This window comes from Amblyomma americanum, chromosome 1 (genome assembly GCF_052857255.1).
Source record: "Amblyomma americanum isolate KBUSLIRL-KWMA chromosome 1, ASM5285725v1, whole genome shotgun sequence".
Lineage (NCBI taxonomy): Eukaryota > Metazoa > Arthropoda > Arachnida > Ixodida > Ixodidae > Amblyomma > Amblyomma americanum.
In genome coordinates, this window is record NC_135497.1 from 260,419,167 (window position 1) to 260,446,420 (window position 27,254).

A 27,254-nucleotide genomic window follows, 5' to 3' on the forward strand; every position below is an offset into this window, starting at 1 on the left:
GCGCCATTTTTTTCCCCAAAAACCAATTATTATTATTAACTACATGCAATAACCTTGTGAATAACGGTGAAGCGGAACGCTGCCACGACCACGAGTTTTCCGCTGCATGTGGCGCAAATCCGTTCAGTATCGGTGTCTTTCCCAGCAAATTTGAGCCCCTGATCCCGCTGAGCTCCCGATGATAAGCTGGACTTTAATGCGTCAATGTGAAATAACACAAAATTAACGTAAACTAGGCGACGCCAGCCTGAGATTCTGGTGCAGTTATCTTGAGGTGCGCTGCTCGGCAGCAATTGGCCACTGCTAATGGTAACCGAATGTCACGAAGTCACCTGCGAAGCAAGCGAAAGGTTGGTGACCAGCCCCAGAAGTGAAGGCCTAAGAAACATAGCCCTAGTGTCCCGATTCGACCATAGTGTTATTGCTGGGAAATTTCAAACCTGGTTCTAGCTCGCCGACAAATTATATGATTCGGGATTATATAAACTGGAGCACAACGGCATGGCTAAGAGTTGCAGGCTTCTCCGAGGCTACCATCATGGGGGATACTTATGTTCTAATAATTGTTTCACGATGAAGCAATGCAAATGGATTGTTTTCATTCGAAACCCCCTCTCACCGTCATCAAAGGCCGCCTGGCAAAACGAATAAATATGCCATACGCGAGGGCTCGGTAGGAGCGACTTAAAAAAGATATAAGCAAAAACCGGCGCTCTAACGTTCCTATTTTAGCGTAGGCGACGATCTTATTTCTCTGCATCGCAAAATAGGATAGGAGAGGTGGAGTCTGGACACCTCTAAGATGGAATTTCCAATGCCTTTCAGCAATATTTATGCCCTCATTTTGGCCACAGATGCGGCTTCGCGCGGTATCGTGCGCCTATGAGGGCGTAACGAAAATCGCGTATTATCAGTCCTTGTAAGTTTGGATCGCTTCCATGATGATTGAAAAGCCAGCAAATCATATTCTGATAACAGTTAGACGAATAAAGTCGGTCACTGAGTCACCAAATTAGCCTACATTGCCGGCTCTCGTGAATGCGTATCATTTTTCATTAAAAACCAGCAGCTTCCTGCCGTACGCCCCATTTATCGGAAACCTATACCACTAACCATGCCTGCTGTAACATATCAGACGCGGGTTTCAAGCTTCCTACTTGGTTTGCTGCAGCGGTTTCCACGCAGAAAAGTTGCAAGAGTGCCTGTCGCGTGGGTGCCGATTTTATTGCACATTAAAAAAAAAAAAAGATCCCGGGGGACCTGAATTACTCGAGGGTTTTCCCCCCACGGCGTTTGTACAGCATCTACAACCTTTAGAGCAGTGTCCGCATACCAGCGGTCTCGTTGACCGTTTTCCCAGCGAAGCAAATGCGTCAGCATCCACGTTTTGAAACGTCACCGGTGACCGGACGCAGGTCTCCTCAGCTGATGTCCCACGTGACCCCTCAGGTGATCGGAGTTGGCTCATCTCCTACGGCCCCGCACATTCTCCGTACAGTCGGCGTGTGTCAACCCCCGCCGCACTGACAAATGTTGCCAAGCGTCATCGCCGCAAAGGGAGCAGCCCAGCACTTAGCGGGCTCTTCCAACCGAGCCGCGGCGACCGCACAATGTAGCGAGTTTGCGGCGACCTTGCGAAAGCGTCCCGTACGGCGCCCGTTAGGCTCGTCCGCTTCCTCCGGTGACTGGCACCACTTCGTCTGGGCGGGATTCCCGCGGCCCTCGCCTCTGAGGCCGTGTTCCCGCCTCGCGAATAAAGAAGGCGCGAGTGAAGTCGCCCGCTCCTGGCTTCCGCTTTCTGTCCGGTATGTCCTGCAGTCGCTTCCATAAAGCGGCTTTCTTGGCAGCGCCCGTGAGAGCAGAAAAGCTTGCGGGATACATTCTCAAGGACGGGCAACTATCGCGTGCCGGGGGTGCTTTGACGCCGCATAACCGCACGCAAACACACATTTCGCCTATACGAACAGTGGACGAGCCGGTCTCCGCTGGCTCTCGTGAAGCTTGCTTGCACTTGACACCTGTTCGTGGACCTCGTCATGTAACCTGTGCTGAAGCGTCGCGAGTTGCTCGCCCATAAAGAAATCAATATAAACAACAGACTGGTAAACAAAATATCATCTCTCTCACCCTCTGTTGTGTTTTGTGCGGGAAACTGAGTGCCATTTGCATGGACCGCAGGAGTTCCTTTAGTCCAGCGGCGCGCCTGCGTATTATTTGCCGATTGGCCAATATTAAGCCGGGAACTGAGCGCAGTGTGATCGTTACGTGATGCACTGCGCTTGGAAAACGATCCAGCAAGTCCTTTGCCCCCTTCGAGTTCCAATGTTCGCGCTGAAGGCACCTTCTACTGACCAAACTGAGCATAGGCGCAGGCACACTTTCGTAAAGCTTCATCGCTCATGACGGACAGATGTATTGTTAGTACGGCCGTCAGACATTATTTACAGTGGACTTCGAAACGTGCTTAGGAGGAACAACCGGCTTTGTTCGTGCGGCTCACACCATTCCGCCTGCTTGAGGGGCGCAGTCCTTAAGCTGTGATCAGAGGCCATTTTTCATGGCGATAATGATGGCTGCCGCGGCGACCGAGTGGAACTATCAACGTTCCCATCCCGCGACGGTGAAGCATTGCAGCTTGTGCTGGGATATTGACTTTGATTTTTCCCTGGGGTCGTAGTGCCGGACGCAGAGAATTCTGCTTGTTGTGTTTTATTTTCGTATTCGCCAAATGTTCACCGCACTTTACTAATAAGTTTAAATGCCTTCCGCAGAAGTGCGTTGTATAGTTGTGCACACTAAAAACAAAAAAAAGAGGGCACAGGACTGGGCAGAACGAACGGAGTTAAGCTAGCGACCTTATTTTTGTACTCGTGTTCGCGACCGACCATTCGCGACATACGCTTTAATTCCTTCGTCACGTCATCTTAAAGCGAAATGAAAGTTGCGTGACAGTGTTTCGCTGCTGTGAGTTCTTATTTGGCGATATCTATAGGGAAGTTTCAATTTTTTTGACACATTATATACCGTAATGTAGTCGAGGGTTCGACGGCATACCGTCTGGTCAGGAATCATTGCTTGATGAGATTCACTGGTTACTAACCAAGGTCAAACACAAATAATGACGTTTCGGGAGCGCTACCGCTCCCTTGTTCACAATCTGGGAGCCGTAGCGCTCCCGAAACGTCATTATTTGTGTTTGACCTTGGTCAGTGGCCAGTGAATTTCATCGAGACATTAGATGCCGTAATTAAGGTAAAACACAATTAGGGAGTTCAGCTGAACAGCTGTCTGTCAAAGCACTTAATCTGTGTATTTTGAGAGTGGCACGCCGGAACACCGAGAGCAAGGTTTGCGCCCTGGTGGCCCCGGAGCGTTTAGTGTGCCCACTGGCTCTAAATGCGCACGAAAACATTATGACACCAGTTTTTCCCGCTTTTTCTTTTCTGCTATCCTATTCGTTTTCTTTACTTTGTCGTTTGCTGCCTTATTCTTGCATCACCCATAAGCGTAGTTCAAGACGCCACGTTGCCTTACGAAACATTCCACCTCCACCTTTCTAGCAATTTACACTTTAACCGCAATGGCTCAAACACAAAAAAACTCAAGTTACTGCTGTTTAATTGGACCATTTTCCTTTTCCTTTCTTTCTTTCTTTCTTTCTTTCTTTCTTTCTTTCTTTCTTTCTTTCTTTCTTTCTTCAGTGCGGTTGTACGAGGACCCACAACCAAGCGCATTGCCATAATACCTGCGAGCAGCTCTTGGCTGGAATATAGTGGGCCGACTGCGGACACCGAGAAAGGGTGTTCAGAAGGAAAACACAAGTAACTCGAGGAAGGAGCGGGTTGCCACTTTTGCGCCAATGGAAAACATCGCGAATGTCGGAAGCATTAGACTAATGACCACGTAAGACGGCCCTATAGGCTCCGTTTCTTTCCTGCTGTGCGCGTGCCGCGCATGTGGGCGAGGATGTGCCCCCTCGCAGCCCGGCGCAGTGACACCCACCCAGCAGGAGCGCATGAAAGACCTCCGCACTGATGCTGCGGGCTGCGCATCTGCGACGTGGCTACGGGACGGCCCTTCCGGCGCTCTCTTCGGGGCGTCTCTGGGTAAACAGGGTTGGGTAAACAAAGCGCGGGCCCCTTGCCTCGATGGCACGCCGGGGGTGCAAATGGCGGTGAGCAGGAAAACGTTGTTTGGACCTTTTGACCGGGAACAAACGCGGCTGCCGGGAGCAGCTGACGTCGCTCGCGACCACCCGGCGCCGGCGGGGAGCCCTCGGCGCCCAGTTTGACGCGCCTGAAAAGCGTGCGTGCGGCCGGGAAGACACAGCGCCCGGTACCGCTGCGCGCGCAGTGCAAGAAGCGAACGGACGGCCTCGTGCTAGTCGCCGTCTGTTTCCTCTTCGCAGCGATACTCGTTCGTGGCGCTATTTGCGGCCGCTTTTACGGGCTCGCCTGTGAAGGCTGGGCGTGGTGGTGGTGTTGGTAAACATTTTACCAACCCAAACTGGAAGGGACCCTTATTCCAAGGCTCCTATGGCCCTAGCTGTTTTCTGCACCCGCTGAGCACGGCCTCCCACTGCTCAGGTTGTGGGTATCCTTGAAGGAAAGGTGTTTACGGTGAGCGCTGTAGGCACGGCAGGCGTTACACGTAGGAGTAGACTTGAAAAACGCATTGCTCTCCGCACGCAGACTGTCCACGCAACATCTACTAACGCCTCATCATTTCAACCACGGCAGGCATCAAAGGAATATGCGCTCGGGATTAAACGACGGTGCACCTGCGCACGCGCCTACAATAAATTTCACTTATTATTCACAAGATAGTTGATCTTGCTTATACACCTGCTGCCCTGTGTTTGTGAACAAGTTCGTACTGCTCTCTGATGTGTCTATTGTTTGCGCCGCATTGTGCGTAGGTTGCAAACATGTGTCGCTTGTGTCAGAAGCCTAGCCGACTGAACTCCGCTTGAGTGTAAAGCTTGCAATGACATTTTTTCAACGTATCGTGCAGAGTCGCTGCCTTGGTATATGCAGTATTTAGCCCTGCTTCCCTGTTGCGAAACTCTCAGCAGGGCTCAGCTTTTTTTCTGCGCATTGGTGTTACTAAGAAGCAATGTACATGCCTCGTCCACGAGGATTGGTTGGAGATGTGCAGTTTATTATAAGTCTTCAAACCCAACCAGACAGGCAAATCTGTCAAAATGTTTAGTTTTCAACGAGGATTCTTGACTATACAGGATGACTCCACGGAACAAGCATGTGTCCCTGTTGTTAGTTAGGGAACTGTGCGCGCCATTTTTAGTGGTATTGTCATGAAAAGCTCTAAACACGCGAAACGTAGGGCGGTGTATGCATGCCGGCCGAAGAGCCACTTATTTCCTGGGCAGTGTGCAGCCACCCGTTTCGACCTTACACCTGGCGGCGAGCGCCCAGCCACGGCGGATGACATCCAGCGTGACGAATGACACCTACGTGGCTCGCCGACTTGAAGCTCCGAAGGAATAACGCAAATACTACACGCTTCCTCGACGCGGTTGTTAGGAAGAAGCCAGTGCGTAAGCGATTCTCTACGCGCAGCATTGCAGGTGACACTCGCGTGAGTCCTGAAATCGCGGCTATTTTGTGTACCTGCTTGACCGTTACGCGAACCGTAGGGCAAATTGAGCGAATTCTTGGTGGCGTAACGAATGTTCCTTAGGCTTAGGAGCTGTGCGGTAAAGCTAAAGCGTGACGGGTCAGTCATTCCACTGCTGCCGCCTGGAGGAAATCTGGGGCACAAGTGTTTATCCCGCACAGTGGAGGAAGTTCAGCATTGAGCGTCGAGAAAGAGAGAAAATATCAGTTATTTATTTTTTCTTGTCACATAACGCGACAAGTCAACTTCCGCGTACGGTAAAGATGTTCACGCAAGGGTATACGTCAGCCTGTACGTCTGCGAAGATGGGCGGTCACACAACCCAAGGTCAATGTCGACCATATTGTCATAAACCATAAAAAAAAACCAAACCCGCCAAGGGTGGGAAGGCCGCCAGGTCAAAAATAATTAGATCCCCTTTCCCGTGCGCGCATTGACATGGTTGAAACTTCCTTCCACTTCGCGACTTTTACCACTAATCTCCAGCATTTCCAGCATCGATGTTAAGCTTGGTTCCCTCAGTTACGTCTACTTGCGCCTGGAACATATTTGCGCTTAATTTTACGTTCCCGTAATGAACAAACTGTAGCAGGTGCCAGTGCACTCCACACCCCCTCCCGTAAACGGGCGTGATTCTTCTTCTCTCATTGTAGCCTAAATAGATACGAATACTTAGTGTCTGTAAACGTAGCCGGGTGTGACACAGAGCCAGGAGGGAGGATGGGATTAGAAAATTTGCTGAGATAGGGAGCCTGGGCGGCTGGTGCAAGGAAAGGCGAATTGGAGATCAGTATAGAAGATGCCTTTGTTCTTCAGAGGACGTGACCGGACTACTGACATGATGAAAACATGGACATCCTTCGCATTTGTATTTCGTGTCTTCCGTCCACAAGGTAACACTCCTTTCGAATACCTTAACGTGAGCTGCCGCCCTTTGTTAAATTATGACTGAAAAGAAACCGAGGTTGGCCTGTATCGATAGATTATAGCATTCTAATGACATACCGGCCGATTTCGCAACTAAATCGAGCGCGGTGACACAGATTTTCCGCGCAGATCCCAGAGGCTAGGCTACACTGCCATTCACTTCATAATGGTGATCACGGAGTCCTTTTCGGTGTAGACGGCCCGAGTTTGAATCGAGTGGCGGGAAAATTTTTTCATGCAATTTTCTTAGCAACATATGCAGCTTCTGCTGCCGGAGTTAGTGAGAATAAAAATTTGATGGAGTTGTCCTCGGGGTCCCAAACATGCAGTGTTCAAGGCACCCCACATTCGTTCGCGCACTCGGCGCTTCTTATAAGTTTATCGTGTACTTAGGCGTTCTTTGTTCTCATGAAATATACACTACTTCCAAAATACGTCATCCAAGAAGTAGTTTTCAGTTCATAATTCACATAATCTTGTGTGCATCAAATTCAAGTAGAGCAGCGCTGAATAACTGTTTTCCAAATAAATGTACCTAAACAAACGTTATCGCTCTCCCGGCCCGAGTCTTGCACACAAGAAATTACAATATTCGAACAGCTTCAAAAGATAGAACCCCTTCTCAGAGTCCGAAGGAGGTACGAAGCATGAAACACTTAATGGATTGTGAAAAATCGACATCATGGTTATGGCAATGTAATGCGTAATTGCTGATGCACACCGAAACGCAGTGCAGGTCGGCTGCCGGAAAAGCCTATTGCAGCGTAGAGCGGCAAGCCCATGGTAATGCCGTAGGTCGTTGCGGAACCACAAACGACCGCACGCAGAGCAGGTATCGCCCAACACGCTGTCCCGGAATAGCTTGTGAAACGCTTTCGTGGCTTCTCCGTCCTTCTATCGCCTCCTTGTTTCGTCTAGTGCGGGTACACACTGTGGGCTCTTGATGCCGCATGGCCCGCATCCTCTTTGATGCGGCCTCGGCGGCACGCGTTGCGAGGTCTTGACGCCGACACCTATCGGTGCTGCATTCTGTTGCAAAAAGTGCGGGATCTTGACGAGCTCAGCGCTTTCTTTAAGCCTTATGCATGCTGGCATGCCTGCGCAGCAGTACGGTCTGTTATCGTCGGCTCTCCCGTCGCATCTGAGAGGGGGGAATGCTACGCAGTCTCACAGACTGTACGCCTTCCTAATACGCCTGATTCTCAAGTGCCACCAATGGGCTCGTTGAATCCATTTCACGAGCGAACGCACACTATATGCTCGCTCAGGAACGGATTGCTGTCGTATTTACGCTCAAGCCAAGCACCAACTCTTGTCATGTGTAACAGGCAGCAACCTGCGATCGGTTTTTGCCGAGAGATGGGTGAAGGCGCGGCTGCATGGTGAGGCGGGCGTCTTGGCCTTCAGCGGCGCTCATCGACAGTGGGTGGGTGAACTGTGCGGTAGCGGCGCTTTGCGGACCGTCCAATGTGCGAACGGGGCCATGCAGTCAAGTGTGTTCACACATGCTGCGCACCTGAACGCCAGTCTCGGTTTACGGCCTCCGATTCTTGCATGCCGCCAGCTTTCGCGAACAGGTGCGAAATGATTTTAACCTTAAGACCAATCACAGTCACTCCCATAAATGAGAAAAAGTCCAAGGAGATTAAATAAATGCACTTACGCTGAGCACGGGCATGTTGGACAACGCCATGTGATTGTTGTCGTGTATGATGGTGACGTTGAACCTCGACTTGAAGTTCGGCTCGTCGAAGCACGGAAAAGCACGCCGTGCGTACGTGGGCTGGAACTTCGAGGTGGCGAGGTACCTGCGGAAGGAAAAAAAAGGGAGGTGAGGGGGAGGACATTTTGAAATGAGCCGATTACTTTATAACGTGGCGTACATCGTGTCTGTTCGTCGGCTTTAAGGAAAAAAACTGACAGTCATGAACAATACTGAGGACTCCTTTACCTTCACCCCCCCCCCCCCCGGCTTTTCTCACGGGTTTGATTCATGCGTATCGAACAGAACACCTTTCAGTCACCGGAGGAGGTAACAGGAACGCGTGATGACATATGCCTCCCGTGACAAGAGAACCTCTAGCTGTACGCGCTCCGTGCTTGGCTCACGGTGGAGAAGAAAAGAGTACACTAGGTGACAGACGTCGCCACTCGGGTAACCACGTGCCGCGATACGCGCAAAAACGTGCATATGCGTGCGTACGCGACTTTCCTGCGGTGCGGACGGTCCATGGTGCGCTCTGGTGCCTCTGACCTATAGCGCATTCCCTGGAAAGCTTATGAGCGCAGTGGCAACGCAGATCGCGCAGCAGCAAGCAACAAGAAAAGAAGCAGCCGGCAGGAAGTGGGTTTTGCTCGGCCCCCTCTATACCTCAGTACTCGATCGCCAGTGGCGCTCCCATGTGCACGCTAACGAGATCCCAACGGTGGCGCTGAAGATGCGCAGCATGGCCAGTTCCCCGCCTCGCTGTCATTGTCAGCGGGTCCGTGGAGCCCAACTAAGCTAAATGGGTCAGCAGTTCCCAGACGGCGCACGTTGTCGTCCAGAATTCCGTGCTCGCACGTTACTGGGCAGTAGCGACGAGCCAAACGGGCAACCATTTCTCACCGATATCTTCGCCACCGCGGGAACGCGCGGAGACCGGCTCCCACGCGCTGCTACCCTGCAGGGTCATGAAGTTCGAAGAAATGTCCCCCTCCCCCTCCCTCCCCTCCCCCCCCCCCCAAAAAAAAAAGAGAGGACGCCAAGCTAGGTTTTCACCAAAATTATGGCTTCGTTCATGGAGGTAGCGCAACCAACACTGTAGAAAATTTCACACCATTAAAGGGAGCACAATTCCATGCACACCCTTACACCTTACAAATTAGGAGTTTGTATTACACATGCTCCCATCCTGCACCCACGAATTTTAGAAGTTTGCATGAACGGGTGCATGTGTCCCCAATAGTCCTGGTAGTGCCGTCGAGGTGCAAGGGTGTTCCTTTCAAAAATGTAAAGCTGGCTTCACCTCAGTGCTGCATCTCCGGCTAAATGAGGAAGAAAAAATGATAAAAAAAACTGAAAATTAGCCCTAGCTCGTGTGCTGTACTTAACAAAATATGCTAGCGTAGTTCATGTGACAACATCACATGCACATGTGAAGCAGTAACATGCATGTTCGGCATTTTATCCACGTTTCAGTAATGCATCGACGGGATTGTTAAGGCAACATTCCACATGGCGATAAAACTTAACTAATTATGAAAGCAGTACAGACGCGCTGATGTTGTCGATAGTATGCGCTAGTTAGGATTTCACTTCGAGGCATGGTTTAAATCTTTCGCGGCCGAGAACATATAAATGCAGAGGCAAGAAAAATTTGGTTCACTTGCAGCCTACTTTATTACAAATGCCAATAAAATTGTCGGAATAATACCTACGCCGTGAATGCGGGGGCTCATTGGTTGTTTTGATAATAACGTGCTCCTGTGCTGAATCCATATCAAGGCAGAACAGTTACGACTGCATCGTACTGAATAGAGAAATCATTACGTTGACGTCTTGTGACAATATGTTTCATTCGGAGTACTGTCTGCGCCAAATCATTCTGCTTTACACACCACATCACGCACAAGAAACGGGACCAAACGTCGCTAATTCTTGAAGCAACTACTGTGTCAACTGAAAGAAAGGCAGCTGTGGAGACCAGAAATTAATTAGGTCCCGAGAATAGCTTGATAAACTCTAAGTGCAAAGTGGGCAAAACAAAAAATTTATTTTGCCTCGACGTACGTAGCTCCCCCCCCCCCCCCCCCCCCGACTGAACGAGTGGCAGGAGGTGCCTTTGCAACCAAGAAAAAGTAAATGCTGTGGTATGCGGCGTTTCATGTACGAAAGCTAAACCTGGGCTGTAGTGGAAAGCTCCATGCTATTTTCGGCAATCCGGGGTCCTTTAAAGTTCAGTTGCATTGCACAACACACGGGCGTTTTAGGCATTTAGTGCTTTCAGCTCCCGCTCTGGGCAAACTCGCGAACATCGTCTATGCGTCTATGCACCACAGCGCACCGGGCAGAGAACATGAGCTAGAACTGCCAGAAACTGAAGCGAACATTTGCGTCCGCTGAATTCGCAACCGGCGCGCTGCGAGTGGTAGCTAGCACGCTGTGCGGGCGGTGAGGGCGCCAAGGGGAGCCGAAGGTCTACTGGACCGCAGAAACATCTGTCGAGCGCTTCGATGGTTTCGATTCGACCCTGCAGTCCGCACTCTGTCTCTCTCTTCGGTATGTGTTGCTCTCAACCACAGCTGCGTTTTGTTGATTCATCTAATCTTATGAAGAGCAATGCTGCAGACCTACGGGCATTATGCCTATCCTACATATAACACGGCCCCCTCCAGCCCCTCTCCCGCCTCTCTGAACCACCCCATCACGCCACCGTCCCTGTGCGGGCCTTCGAAGGTTGCTCGGGTTACAAGCGCCGCGCGTAAGCCGAGCGGTCTCTTCGCCCGAAAGCCGCGGCGCCATGACGACGCGCGCGCAGAGGGGAGGCTGAGAAGGCGCCTGCGCCCCGGCTTGAGGCAAACAGCAGACAGACATGACGCATCCACGAAAGAGTACCCGACACCGCCACTGGGTCCGTGCCACAGATCCATGTTACGCGAACGCCGCCGTCTACACCTGTCCCGTGTGAACCACACCTGTCCCGTGTGAACAACGTTGGCCGCCGAATGCGTCATGATCCCCTCCTCTTTCGACGACGACATAGGCTACAAATCTTTTATATATTTATCTACCATCGAAATGCAGCCGCTGGAGTGAAAGTAAGAACAAAATCGGCAAGGGGGACAATTCATGGTAACTTTTCAATCTGAAGAAATATATCGTGTTTAATCACTTCTTATTTTCCGTAACTGGCAACTGTTGGCAATCGCTGTGTATGCTGCTCCGATGCTGCAAATGCATTCCAGCTCCCGTACACATTGTAAGTGAAAACTGCCGCTAGGTGGCAACCGCTACCGTCGGGCCTTTGTTGACTTTTTTTTTTCCAGGCTGTTGGTCATGGCATCGTGGTGTGCGCGCCAACGTTACTAGACGAGGTTACAGTGAACTAGAAAACAGTATTCTAGTACACTGTAACTAGGTTCCTAGTCTAGTAACGTTACTAGAATAGGTTGCAGTGAACCAGAAAAGAGTATTCTAGTACACTGTAGCTAGGTTCCTAGCCTAGTAACGTTACTAGACTAGGTTACATTGAACTAGAGAAGAGTATTCTAGTACACTGTGCCTAGGTTCCTAGTCTAGTAACGTTGGTGCGCGCTTCAGCGGTTTACGAGAAAGTGTTCTTGACCGCGTTTTTCGAGGTACCGTAGTGAACTGAAGTGTTTTTAGTGTGCATATATAACTGGAAAAGTGCGTAGGTTCGTTCACTGCTCTCCAAGTGCCGTATATGACGTATCAGGACGGAATCAGCGTTCCTTTGTTCTAGATTGGCAGAAAGGGCGGCGCTCGCTCACATTGTAAAGATTTGAAGTCGGAAAGCACGGGCGATATTATTATATGCGCAGGTTCATGCGCCAGAATGTATTTGCAATGTGACAATCGCTGTCCTGAAGTCGGCGTTAGTGAAAAAGACGAGCGTTGCCGTGATGTGGAGACGTAGAGCAGCTCAGCACTACCACGAACCTGCCTCGAATGGTACGCTGTCCTATTTCTTCATGCATGATGGTTCCCATTTTACAAAGGATAAGTTATGGAAGAGCGGTCTCGGGGCCTGCCGTTTCTAAGTACCTAAGTGCCAAGATCTGCAGTGCGACAGGCCGCTCTTTCCTTGTATCCTAGGAAGAGAAGCAGCGCTGGACAGAGTTCGCCGAGAATCATTGTGCACACAGCTGTTTTTGTTTTAGCGAAACGAATGTTGCAGAGTACTGCCGTATGCTGCTTAAGAGCTGTACTATGTCTGTTCTGTCAAAGTTTAAAACTTTTTAAAGCTATTTCGTCAAATTCTTTGCCCTACAGTTTATTCGTGCGTGGTAATTTTTGCAGCTGTGCGTAGGGATTGTACCGTATCTCTGCAAAAAATGCATTGCATAAGCGTGACGTCTGAGATAAACATTTAATTTTGCCTCCTCCACAGGCGCTGACTGCCGGTCGTTTTGGGCATCAGGCCGCTTTGCAATTTGTTGACACTGCCGTCTATTTTGGTTGCTAGTTGTTTTTAGAACGGCACACAGATTAAGGAATCCTGTGCTGTTCACGGCAGGTATATTTAGCTTGCTTTTTCACGTTCTTAAAAGTTCATTGTTTCGCCAGAGTGACCTAATTAATAAATTTTTGCGGTCTGTAATCATGATGGTATTAAATGGATGTCTCCAGGGGAAACATCCACATCCAGAAGGGAGCCCACAGCTTTGACCTTGTTGCCACTGGGAAATATTCATGAGCAGTATGGAAGCAAAGGTGCGTTTAAGTTTTTCAACAAGCTTCTTTTTATGCTGTATGTTAGGTTCTCTTTTGGGCCACTTTCCCTTCTTTTCTTAATCAAGCGACTTCATGAAACAGGGTACGTAGCCTAACCATGCCCTCATTTATTTGTACATCATTGCTAGTTCGTAGTCAGTACAGAATTATTGCAAACCAATTTGTGTGTTGTTGTACATAGTTCTCTGAATCCCTGCATTAATCGAATAAGTGCCAAATATGTGGATGTTTTTTTTTATATTTCTATAATATTCAACAAAAATTTTTCAATACCTTGTGCTTGGCGCATGATGGCCTCAGTTGCCTATGTGCCAAAACACCCAACGCAACAACAACAAAAGGCAAAGAAGCTGATAAAAAATTTTCGGAGATGAAAAAAAAGTAAGGCATGTCAGCAAAAAAATTCTATTTTTGAGGCATATTTAGCCATCTGTTGCAAGGTGATGTGGTCCTCATTTGTTTTTTAATGGCAGTGGGATTTATTTCTAAAAGTTTAATTGGAACAATTTTTGTTTTAAGCGAGAAAATAAATTTGCAATTTGTGTCCCTGCGTTCAATTGCAGCATTGCTAGCTGCACGGTGCTCCAGGTGGATACTCCTCATATTTTGGTTTTGAAAGGTCCGCTGGCATGTTCATTCACATTTTGTCACTTTTCAACTCGAGCATGATGTAAGTCCAGCATGCACCACTGAGACAGAGATAAAGGCTCGATATGCTGAAACTTGCGTATTCCTCTTAATGGTAGTGCTCTTGTAAGCCACCTACTGAGTTCACCTTCATTTTCTTCAATCGTTTGTTGCGGCATCCAGAGGGCTGCAACACACTTAATAGTTTTGTTCCCGCATGTAAACAGCTCATAGAGAAGTATTTGACCTTTGTATGACCTGTGAATACTTTCTGTTGCTGCCAAGGGCCTCACAGTTCCTCCAGTGCAGTCACAAGCACTCTTCGCATGTGACGTGGTGAAAAAGTCCATTCCACTGAAAAATTGAAATCATTTTCATGGTAGTAGAGGTTTTTACCTCTGATTGGTCAGACCGCAAAATGTGCTTCCCGGCTCAGTACTACTGTTTGTGTTGAGGAACAATGGCAGTTCTGCCATCAGGCCACTTCATTTTTACTTTTTGTAAATGTACCCTTCAGCAGGTTTCTGTATTGCCGAACCAGGCAGCATTGAAGCGCAGCACACCATTGTATTCGAGCAGTGGAGTGCCGGTTTTGTGTATATTTGCAGCCGGCGGCAAAATGTGTTGCAGAGAGGAGAAGGCACGGAGAAATGTCAGATGTTGAAAGCAGGGACTCAACTTGCAAAATTGTTTTCTCACTTAAAACAAAAATGCTCGGATTAAACTTCTAGAAATAAATGTCATTAAATGGCATTCTGCAACTTCCTATCTGTCATCATTTAATTAAGGTCACCTCATTATGGAATAGATTGCTGAATGTCTCAAAAAGCAAATTTTCTCAAATTTAGAATTCTTTTGCTGACATGCCTTATGCTTTTTTCTCTCTGAAACACATTTATCGCCTTCTTTACCTTCTGGACATCTTAGAAAAATAGTTGGAATAACTGCTGTGAGAACATAAAATTTGATAAACAATTTCAAATTTTCATATTTTGTACCTTCTTCAATGTTTTACTTAAAATAAAATAAGTTCAATTTACTGCATATGGAAACGCAATACTTTTTATTTATATAAAAAAGTTTCATAGCCGTGCGTAAGAACTTTTTTTTGCAAATTTTTTGAAAGGCTAGGTTTGGCTACCACTTCGAAATTGAAATGGCGGCCACGACACAAAAAAAAATTATTCTGCCAAAAAGAAGCTGCCCTAATGTTTGTCATAGTAATGAAATAAGGCGTTATTTTTTAAAAAAGAAAGCGAAGATGGTTGAGTACTATGTCTGGATCAGTTGGCGTGGAATGACCGAAGGATAATTAAATTCCGACTGTGTACCGGTTTGAAGGAGCCTTTATGATATTTTTGTAGCTCGATTAATACTGGAGTGTAGGTAGAACGCAATTTTTTCTACTTGCATAATTGTAATGGTTCCATATCGTGCCGTTTACTTTGCCCTTGTGTGCAAATTCGTATTGATTTGTAACTATTTTTTGGTGCAGGCATTCGCCCCATATGGATACTGCTGCTCCTGAGCAGTATACTCAACTGGACCAGTGGGGTGGTATGACTGTATGTACCTTTGCTAAATTTTCTAGAAAATTTTATTCATTCATCTGGCTGCTTGGTATTATCATGTTTCATATGTAACAGCAGATGAAGTGAAAGATGAAGCGCCCGTGACAGGGCGCTTCGTGCAACTAAATGTAAGTGGCCTGGACGAGGTGCTTTCTGAGCAGCCGTGAAAGCTCATAAAACGGGATAAGGCATGAAATGGAAATGGTGGGGTGGGGCAGGGATGGATCAAATTTTTTCGGTTTTATTTTTGTATTCTGCTCGTCTAATTTGATGCACTTTCTTGTGAAGAACAGGATGAAAATTTTGCGGATGGCTGCATCAATATGACATGGGCATGGGCAGCACTCGTAATGAGAAGGCAGGATGAGCACGTTATAATCTCGTGGCCGTGGTTTATTTTGCATGATTCAAACGTCTCGTACGCGTGGTGTCCAATTGAAGCGGGATGAACTTACGCTGGCGTCATGTGTGCTTGAAAGTGAGCCCTAACGACAATCAGGCAGCATGCAGTAAGGCATGAAAAGAGGCCAAGCAGTGGGCACTTTCCAAATTGCCGAGGAATGCTCTAACTCAATCGGCTACTCAGGCCAGACAAGCGTCCTCTAGTCTCAATGTGGGCTTATTCAAAGAACTTCCACGTCGAACACACACGTGCGGTCATTCCTTAGTGAAGAAGTGCCGTCTACGTATTTGAAAAATTGTGGCGGAAGTCACAGGCCCTTTCCTAATTAAGACAGCCTTTGTAGTAGACATTACTGCTTCTCGTCCTTTTTTAAGAGAACAATGAGTGAATTGCCCGTATATTACAATATGCAACTTGGTACAGCGCTATAGGAGCACTCAGAGAAGTCAGCTTTATATTTTATCTTTCATTTTCACCGCGCTGCGAAACACATTCTAAATGTGTACCTAAAGCATAATGCGAACGCTCTCCCCTCTGAATGTTTAAGATAAAATTGTAATAAAAAATTGCGATGACTAGGATAACTTTTGTACTGTTATGCGCTGGTAGCTTCGCCCAGGAAACTGGATTTCGTCGCACGAAGCGCCCTGTCACGGCGGCCACAAGACGAGCTGGCAGCTGGCATAACGAGTGCCGCACTAGTTTTTCACGAGCGCTCTTATCAGAGGAGGCTTGAGAATGAGAGGCATGCTCCCCTCGCCCTCTTCATCCTCGGTGGTAGCAGTGCCGCGATAATTCCGCGCAATTTTACATTCTCGAAATTTTGGAATGCACTCATAGTCCGACAAGTGTCTTGCTATCATGCTGCCATGTCCTGTCTGTGTTGCCGACATGTTCCATTAGATGTATGTTGTCACACCGACCTTATTTCCCAACATAAGACGCTCCTCATGACAGAGGGATCTTGTACACTAAGCCACTGTTGCATACTGTGCATTTGTCTCTGTGCTTCGTCTTACACGGGGCTGTCTTTGAAGCACCCTTACTGGGCGTGTTGCGTACTAATTTCAGCTTCTTTCTGCGGAAACAAATGAAGCCATTGCAAAGAAATTCTACAAGCTGCAAAAGAAGGTCAAGTGCCAAACATTGAAGAACGAAGCCCAAAAACTTGTGTGAAGCCAACAACTTGACCAAACTAGGGCTGGCTGTAAAGAAGGGTGAGGGCTATGCTTTTACGGCAGAAACACACAAGGATCGATCGCATTAAGAACCAGCGCTAAAAACACGCACAGAGGACGAGAAGAGACACACGAAGGCGCTTCGCGTGTCTCGCCTTCGTGTGTCTAGTCTCGTCCTCTGTGTGTGTTTTTAGCGCTGGTTCTTAATGCGATGGATCACAAGCTACTCGCCCAATCCTCCGTTCTTCTACACACAAGGATAGCTGGCCTTTTGGTGTAATTGTCTCTGAACAAGGATCGTGGCAGCAACCCTTAAGGTGGTGTCTGCAAGAATTGCTCTCCTTGCTCACCGTGGAAGACCATTTCCTGGTAAAGAAGCCAGGAATGTCTGAATATCTCTTGAACAGCTGTCCAGAAGAAGTGTCTACTCCATTGTAATCAATGACTTACATTACACGCTGCCAGATTCCGCCTTATTTGAGATGGTAAGAGAAGGCGTTGACTCCATGTGAGCAGTACGATTCCAGAACCAATGCGGATGGATTTCTGGAGTTGTTAACCATCTATTTGCGTTCTTCCTATGTCAAGTTCAATGATGATCTGTACATTCAGTGGCAAGGAGTATGCACCGGTTCCTGCGTTGCACCAATTATCATTGACTTTCTGTTGACCTGCCTGTCAAGATCGCCAACTAATAGAAGCTTTTCATGGCACGAATATGATAACGACCTTCCGATTTGTGTACAACTTCCTAGTAATCCACAAGCTAACCAAGGGCAACACAAGGATATTGTTGACATTTTTAAGACCTTGCCAACTTTGAGCTGACCAAGCAAATGCCATTGGAGGTACAGTTTCAGTTTCTTGATCTATGACTGTACATCGGAGAGGCCCATATGTGCTTGTGTTATCTTCCGCAGTCGAAAACAATTCTGTGGCTACAGACGCACTGAAAAATGCCCTAAACAGATTATGTATTGACTGTCAGCACGAAAGTGTCGAGGCCCAACTTACGCGGTTACGTGAAGCTAGTCTCCCAGATGACCTCATCTGCAGCCTTGGCTTCAAGGTAATGAAAGAAATTTGCCGGTCCACCCCAACGAGGCTTCAGAAAGAAGAATGGAAGTTATCTGTCATGCCATATGTGCACGGCGTCAGCCACGCGCTAAAGTAAGTGGTCGGGCGGGCTGCTGTGAACATAGTATGCAACGCAACCAGCAAAGGTGCTTCAAAGACCGCCTGGTGTAAGACGAAGCAATGAGACAAATTCACAGCATGAGACAGTGACTTGGTTTACAATATCTCTTTGTCATGCAGATCATCATGTGTTGGGAAAAAAGGCCGGCGTGTCAACATATGTCTAACTCAGCATTTCGGCAACACAGGCAGGATATGGCAGCAAGCAAGCAAGACACGTGTTGTACAGTGAATGCATTCCGCGCTTCCAATGTTGTAAAATTTTGAGGAAATATAATCGATAGCTCAGGCGTGAGATATATGAGGTGTACATCATATATACGAATTCCTCAACCTGCGTAAGCACATCATCTCTAATGTTAATGAAAAAAGAAATTGGATATATAATCCAGCCACGGATGTAATCCGTGATTATATCTAGGTAAATAATCACGATAGATGTCACAAAATGATGATTCCATGACCTTCGTTCTCGGTATTTTGGATGATGCTTTGTGTATTTATTGCGAGCAAAGCAATAAATCCCTCAGTTGTTAGTCAGCGCTGTATATGTGTCATCTTGTCGGTGTCGTGTTACCCTGCGCTGTTTTGCCAATTTTCATTCACCAACTGGCCCGGCGGCTTCCTGTGAAGTAGTTTAGTGACCTCGTGCAAATTTTTCTTAATGGCTTCTGAGTTTAGTGGCTGCAGACGCGGAAGATATGTTAACTTGGCACTGTTGCCTGCCTTTCAAGATGTCGCATACTTGGTATAACTATGAATGCATGCTTTGTGTTGCATTGAAGCGGACCACTGTCACGGAAGGGGTTGCATCGCTGACTTTGACACAGATACTATATTTTCTTCTGTCACAGTGAATGTTACACCTGACTTGTCGTTGGTATGATTTTAAATCATTATGAAGTGCGCTATATTTTCGTCCGTTGTCGTGGTATTTTGGGCCCTTTATAGTCAGTTCACTCTTTAGCATGGCCAGTGGTTTGCACTGGCTTGTAGCAATTCATGCAGAATTAATTGCATCGCCTGACCACTTTCACTCCATTTTTTAACAGGTAGCTTTCTAGCTCAAACATTGTTTTTATAATGCCGTTTAGAGCTATTTTCTCTGAAGCCACAATGGCCTCATTGGAATGGCTTAGGGAATAGCAGCTGGCGCTTGCTCGCCATATGGGCAGATTTTATTTTCTCTGTTAGCGTTAGCGTGAATAATATCACACATCATTAATAAGAAGTATGTTGGCATATTATAAGGATCATTGGGCAATAGAAATTGATATGAAATGCTGTACTGTATTTGTGTAAAATGCAGACTCGCACCATGCACGCCGTTCTGCGAAGGAAATCCTGAGCTGGCTGAGAACCTGTTCGTAGAGGCAGGAAGGCTACTCAGCAGGCTCACCGCTGCGGTTCGCAATACAACTGCCGTACTGTCAAGATTATGGTTGTTCAGCATAAGCTACCTTATGTTTGCGTTCAAGCTATTCCTGGGAGTTAGTTTCATAGTCCAAGCCTTCCTCAAGCTGGTTTATAATGGTGCACAGGCATCAATTTTTGATTGTTTCCTCTGAAAAAATTAGGAGGTAGATGTAACTGCAATTGAATCTTATTTTTGCAGCACCATAGCACCAATAAAGCAAGGCATGGTGCAGTCGTTCCTTGGATGACAGTAAGGAATTCACTACAGAAGGTTCTCTTGCTTTGTTTGTGGATGTTTTTGTTCTGACAATAAAAATTTTCCACATTTCGACAGTATTGTGATTTGCGAGTCAATTTTTTTTGTCTGCGCACAGCCTGTGTACTGCTATGAAGAGCTCCAGTAATACAGGTATATTACATTATGTAAGTATTATAATGGTAAATTTAAATAACACTTAAGAAAAGCAATAAAAGTGGGAACAAACTATGGAGCCATTGTATGCATTTTTCCTGAAGGGTGTAGGGGTGTAAAAAGCGCTAAAACGCCATTGGCGCGGCGGTAATAGCGTGCGAGTCGCCCCAACACCTTTAGGTCACTTCTTTTTCATTTTTGGGCCGGTTCTTTCGCGAAATACCCCGCGTGAAAGGTGTTTGAAAACACCAAGACTCCTTTCTGGGCCGGGTGCGAGTTATAGAAACCTGAAAACTCCTTTAAAGGTGTTATTTTTTTTACAATGCATGGTTATGCCACATAATGTACATCAATAACGCTTATCAGTATGTTGCAGGTGAGTGTGTGTCTTGGTATCCTAGCACGCATTTGAAGCCATGCACTGAAGGTCAACCGCGAGGCCTAATTCAAATTAACTGAATTTCTTAGGGAGAAACACGCCCGCACGCACGCACGCCAAAGATAGATATGACTAGTCATTTCCCTATGTTTGTTGAAGAAAGTTAAATCGAGGATTGACAGCCCTGGAATCTCGAAAAAGAAACTCTAATTGCTACCTGATCTTTTCTCTCGGTAATGCAAGATGGTGGCCAAACAGTTTTCCTTGGTGACAATACTTCACAAGGAGGGAAATGAGCTGACGACGCCAAGTCCTTAGCTTTATTAAATGCGCTGGTCCACAGACGTTTACTCCGTTCCGATATGTCCTCTCGGCATAAGTTGACAATTGAGATGAAAAAAAAAAAATCCGTGATGTTATACTTATACAGCACCATTCTGCAGGCTGTGTGCTTAGTTTTTTTTTGTTGAAAGCAGAAAGCGCGAATGGGAGACTAAATTAAGGGCAGCGCCATTCACCGCAGCCGAGTTGAAATCTGATCGTAGACGGTCTGTCCACTACAGCAACCCGTCTCTGAGCACCAGCTGACGTAAAGGAGCGACCGAACAGCACCGTGCGCTGCATCACTGAAAACTGCGGCAAAAGCGCCACGATTTTGAACGTTCGAACCCACGCGAAGGTTAAAAAGAGCGGCATTCCTCGCTGGAATTAATTCGACAGGCGAAGCTGCAGAACAAGTTTCAACCCCCTTCCTGCTTAATTCTTACCTGATCTTTATCCCACACCCCCTTTCCACGATGACACATGCCAAGATTGAAGGAGTATTCTTTCCCACTAATAACCATGAGCCCCACTACTACAATGTTTGAGATAAGTTGCACCAATATTAAATGTATGCAGTAACGAAAATGAGGGTCGAACCATCCACTGTAACCCAGCTCAAGTCGTTCAAACGCTGTTCAAATAGTCCGTGATCTCTCATGTTTCCTGTATTCGCTATGCTCGTAGCCGCGAACCGAATCGAAGATCCCGCGCCACGTTTTCCGTGCATCGGCGGCTGCCGAGAGGCCTCCGTCAGGGCAGGCGGACGCCGCCGATTCTTGAGACGATTTTAGCTCTCTCTTCCCGTGCTGGTGTCGCGATCGCATTTCGTTAAAGGTCTCTCGCGCTACGGGAAAATTGTAGACCTTCGCGTTCGGGAGTGGTGCTTCTGGAGGAAATGCGCATCAGTTGACGGCTCTTCGCTTATCAACCCAATGCCTACGTAGGAACTGCCCAGACAGTTCTCCTGCTCGACCGAACCACGACGTGAGGAGAACCCCGAGACAGCCTGCGGCTACAGAGCAACAGTGTGCGCAAACAAACAACGGTCAATACCCAGCGTTCAGTAAAACTGACCGATCTCAAGCTAAGCACAACAACGGTTCACTCTCCTTTCCTCCAGATTGTCACTACTTGACGCCCGCGTCAGTGTCCATACTTCGTCCATGCAGGTATAATTCGGGCCCGATGGTATTTGTGTACTGAACGGTGACGTGAACAGTGACGCTACAGGGGACCGGGCACGTCTTTTTGTCTCTTTTTCTTGAAAGCGTTCGTAAACGTGTGAATATGTCGAAAACCGCATTTAAATAAAGCGCAATTCGGAGTGTAATATTTCAACTGCTGCGAAAGTGCAGCTCGCAGAGGCCTCCGGCAACTAATGCTAGAATGTACGCGAGGGGACACGACCACAACGTCAAGATTTAGTTAAACTTACTTGCGTGTCTTCTAAATGTCATCCTTCACAGAAACCAGCATCGTCACCAAGGCTAAAATCAGGAAACGCAAGATATCGGGCAATTAAAGGTGGCTGTTGTTATTTTCATAAGAGCCCTTTAATTTTGTCTTTAATTAAATAGTATTGAAACACTCTGTGCACAGTAGTTCTTGCATTTGCGCAAGTAGCAGCATCACGAAGCTTATGCAATCACAGGCGGAAACAGCAGCCAGACAATTTAAATGCGCGCTGCAACACCTCCTGAGGGGAGTACATAGACTCGCTCAGCCACTACGTTATGCCGTCATGAACACCTGAGCCAAATAATACACTGCTACACGCAGCAGAGAACCAACAATCGCGCATGAAAGTTGGCGAGTCCTTTCCGGCGCCTTTTTCACGCTCGCGCCCTCCTTCGTCTCATGCTCCTGCGTAATTCTGTTTAGAGATGGCTGTTGGCTAGATTCTTTCAGACGTCACGCAGCCGCCATGGCCGCGGCCAGTAAGCCGAGTCGCTCCGGCGGGTTAGGAAGCTCTGCCCCCTCGGAAATTTCCGCGCGCGTCGGCAGCCGGCGGTGGGGCCGAGTGGGTGAAGCTGCTGGAGGAGCGCCGACCTTTGAGCGTGCAGAAGGTGACGAGAGAGGGAATGGCGCGAAGACGTTTAAGTTAAAATTTTCGCTACAGTTAACTCAGCTTCTATAAAACGCACTAAAAATAACTTGCTGGAGGATATTCATGAAGCGGAGTCCTTTAACATCCCATGAATACCGCACCTTTATTGAGAGCCTCTTTCATAGCCCCTTTAAACTGACGCAGGCATAAACTCAAGATGGAAAATAACTGTTGGCTGCAACTTGATCATAACCTAACCGTTTTTCTTCTTGAGTGTTATAAACCTCCACGATGCTTAATCCTTGTTGCCGCACTTTGCGCGCAGAATAATGCATCAGTCCCTGCGGGGAGAGTTGCACACTGGGCGCGAGCTAGACATCCGTCCTGTCTTGTATTGGACCATACGGCCTGCGTCCTCCTCCCTCCTTACTGCGCTGTCTTCAATATTTCTGCATACTAAGGCATCAGGCACCACCCAAGTATTTGCTTCGGTGGTTCCCAATGAACCATAACTCAGCTTACTCGTGTGTAGCTAGCGGTCTTTATAGTCGGCATTTTTATATGCCGAAGTCTTTTTGTGCCAGTCTGCATGCATTATGCCTTGTCGGACAAATCTGAGCGCCAATCTACCAAACTCGGTACATCATACTAACCGTGGCAGCTGTTACGGATAATGTTCAAATACGAATGTTCCAAAACGTCGCAAGGCCCGGGCCGTGCAGCCGATTTCACGCATAAAGAGGCACGAAGACACGCGATCTGTGCCTGAGAATAGAATGTAATTGGAAATGAGAAGCAAATAATCGGAGGACATGCAGCGAGTTGCGTGAGAGGCGCCAGAGCGAATGTGGTAACTTTTCAGTGTTGAGTCCAAGAGAAGAGCAAAGTGGCTCAACTGGACTATCGTCAAGCTTTTGGCCATTATTTTTTCACGGACACACTAAGCCGGTTGCTCCGTTAGGCTCAGGCGCGTCCTTGGGTATGTGCGTGGTGTCAGTTGCACGGTATCTCGACTGATTTAGGCAAGTGCCATGTTCACGCGTGAAATAACCGTGCTTTTCGGACTGTGAAGTGAACAGAAAGAAAATGACGTGAAGCAGGAAGATGTCCAAAGTGGGGAGGGAACCAAGCCTCCCCTTTCCGGATACAAAACTTTACCTTGGACCCATCCCGAAAAAAAAGTTTTGGTTACATGCATGATGCGAAGACTGAAGGCATAGATTATTTCTTCTGTATGTTACCAATGATCCTCTCTATATGCCGCGCCTCAAGAACAGATGTTTTCATTGAAGATTCAAGGCCTCGTTCATTCGGTATGATGCTAAAAAAAATGCACTGGGGACCGTATTCTATAGGTTCTTTCGAGTCCAGCGTTCTCGGGCAAAAATTTTGAAATTTGGAAAATTGTTGTAATACACTGTCATGGAAATATTGAAGGTAATGGTCTATTATCGTGATATGTAGCAAAATCTTTCTTTTAGAGTGTTTCTAGCGATCGCATCGAACAGTTAAGACTGCCTTAGAAAACCAATGGGGAAAGCTTTTGACGATAGCAAAAACGTTAATAGAAAAAAAATACAAAACTGCCGTCGGGTGAACTGCGGGTATATTGATTGTTATAGTTAAATCTTGCATTATATGAAAAAAATTGCGTTCATAACCGGTTTCCCGCTCAAAAATGCTTTTGTCCACAATTGCTGGGTATGTATTTCCCATAGCACATTTCGCGTCCCTTTGGTCCTTTGTCATTGGTCACTCAGATATACCCGCGGCTTTCAAGCCTCGGCTGGAAGCGACCCGGCCATAGTGTGGTTGGTGACCAGACCTCACCATTGAGGTGCATCGCAGAACTCTGTAAACAAGCAGACGACCGGACCTGACCACTGGCTGCCACTGACTGCGATACGCAGCCAATGGTTAGGTCCGGTCGCCAACCACTGGGTCTCTTCCCACAGACGCTTGAAAGCCGCGGGTGACCAACGACAGAGGACCAAATGGACAATAGAAAATGGACAGCTGATAGAATACGGTCCCAGATGTGATTTCTGGAATAGCATATAGAAAGCTTGCACTGATGTCATAGCGGCCGCCGTGCTGGTGGACCCAGCCCACTATGAAAGTCTCGGCGCTTATTTTGTCCACTTATCGTCACCTGCTCCGAAGTGCACTGTGAAAGTCGTGCGCTGACCACAATAATGGAGCCTGCGATGTCCCGTGCAAGGCATCTATTCAAGCGAGAGCAGCCTGACGATGAAACGAACAAACGCAAAACAAACAAACCAGGTGTGGCTTTGCAACACAACCGTATTTGGCGCAGAATGACTACAGGCCATCTCCCTTTAGTTCGCCGAACGGCAGTTCGTTGCGTTGCAAGTAAGCATAGGAGCCAAACAGGGGAAACCAGCCTGGCTACACACTTAGCCCAGATTTTCTTCGCATGAAGCAAACGTTTCGAAGGCTTCACAAGCCACTTGCTGCTGGCGATCCTATCAGTGAACATCCGTCGATGGCGGAACAACACTTTCTCGGCAAGAAGAAAATGAAACATCGAAATCGTGCGAATAGACGGACAGATCCCAGCCGCTGTTGCTAGAGGGGCAGCCGAGCGGGGCCGCGGGGCCCTATGTACATACAACGTCGCTCCGACAGCAAGGCCAGCGCCTCCAGAGGCGGAGACCGCTCGCAATGCTCTTCATTATTGATGTGCATTTGTTCGGTTGCATCGGGTGCACTCAGAAGTCTCCAGAGAGTCGAAACCATGCTGCCATCTACTCTGACCCAGTCTCCGGCCGTGGATGCATATCGAGCGCTGAGATTTCGACACGCGTTAAGCACCTTCGCCCATCCTTGCCCTGAACCTGGTCGCCATTGTATTGGAGCGCGCTTCATTACATTCCAGGGCAATAAAGTTAGATATCGGAGCCATCGGAGAGTGACGTCGAGGAGGAGACGCGTTGTCCTTGTGACAACTTTCGCCCCTCGAGCGGAAAACCAGGCAATGGCTGCGCGAAGGACGCTCATCTGCCAATCGGCGTCCCCCTTCAGAAGTCGGCCTAAAAGCACAGAAGCCGTACAACATCCTGGTCACGGACAGCAGTGGGAGGGAACAAGCCCGAAAAGAAACATCGGGTCTGGCGAGTGCCGATTCATGCATGTAAGCCGCGTACCGGCTCGCGTGACCATAGCAAGACTGCTTGAGAGTGGCCCCGATTCGACAACTCCTTCACGAAGATGTGTCTGAGCGAAGGACTCGCTGATGATTCTAATGCCACGCAGGTTCCGTTCCGCGTTCCGAGCTCAGAGACGCGCTGAACGTGCATCGGGTGGCAAAGCGCGTTCAGACGCCACCCGCGGGCCTCCGCGTGCCGAGAAGCTGCGTTCGTGTTAGTCGCGCGTTCGACGCCACCGCCGCTCGCTCCGTCCAGCGCGGAGCCTCTGATTAACAAAAAAGAAAAAGAAAAAAAAAACTGGCGCCCGACGTGCGACGCAGAGAGAAAAGCGCCCGCTTAAGGACACGCAAGGCCACCAGATACGGAGCGTACTTAGTTGACACAACGAAATTCTCTGCCGCTGAGCTCATTGGCACCCTTGTCTCGTATTTATAGGAGGCAAAGGTGCGAGCTTGTGTGTGAGAGAGAGGGGTGCCGCTTCTCTAGAAAACCCTGGCACGGCGCACACCCGAGCGCGTCTGCGGCGCACGCTTCGACGTTTACAGACGGGCTGTGCCCGCCTGTTTTTGTTTTCTTCCTATTATGATTCTCATGCAAATGAATGCAGCGCAAAAAACAGGAGGACGGAAGAAGAACAGGCAAGGCCCCCTCATCGCCCTCTCAGAAGAGCTGGCCTATTTGTGCATGCGTGAATGACATCCACAATATAGGTTATTGGATGTTAAGTGCTCCTCCTTGTCTTTTCTCCGTCCGTCATCCGTTTTATTTTTTTGTGTGTGCAGTCCGCAATTTCCATAATGTACCACCATGCTCAATTCGTCGCACTATAATTCGCAAGCTTTCCCCTATTCTAACAGAATTTCACTTGGTTTCCTCGTACTTTTACTTTTATAAAATTCTGAATTGCTTGACGAAACGGTAAAAACAAAAGCATAGAGGACAAAAATGAGCTTTGAGTTTCCGTTTACATTCTGTTGAGGTTTAGTTGACTCAACGGTTTTTCAGTGTTAAATCAACAGCAATGAAATTTATTCAACAAACCTCATTGAAATTTTCGTTCAGTACTGCACAACGAAGTATTTGTTGAGTACATGCTGTTGAGATTGAGTTCTGAAGGCGGTGATGTAGCAAAGCCTAACTTAAGTAAAAAAAAAATTGGAGGGCGCTTAAGCTTCGCCTTTAAGAATGGAGCGCGACAGCGTGTTGCAGCACTGCCAGGGAGTCCACGGAACGCCATCGCCCGTTCGGCGCGACGCCTTGCCCGTTAGACAAATCGCTCTGCTACGTACAGTGAAACGGATGCGCGGCGCGGCAAACCACGTAGAAGCGCTGCCAGGCGCCTTGCCGAAACGCGCGGGACTCAAGTTGCAGTCGTGAACGCCAGCATAGCTTCCGCGCCGAACGAACGGTCTAATTTCAGTTATGTATTTCTTGAACTTTTAAGTAAAAAAAAATGTAGTTGCGCACGGTTTTTCTGCGTAAATTTCTTGACTGGGCAAGGTGGAGGAG

The 27,254-nt window shown here is 47.8% G+C and overlaps 1 protein-coding gene across 1 annotated transcript in view; it reads right to left on the minus strand.

Moving 5' to 3' along the window:
- LOC144115007 (uncharacterized) overlaps positions 1 to 27,254 on the minus strand; it is a 190,321-nt gene that overhangs the window by 93,090 nt on the left and 69,977 nt on the right. The window contains exon 2 of the mRNA XM_077649119.1: positions 8,228 to 8,372. Coding sequence (XP_077505245.1) covers positions 8,228 to 8,372 — 145 coding nt within the window. The remainder of the gene's footprint in view (positions 1 to 8,227; positions 8,373 to 27,254) is intronic.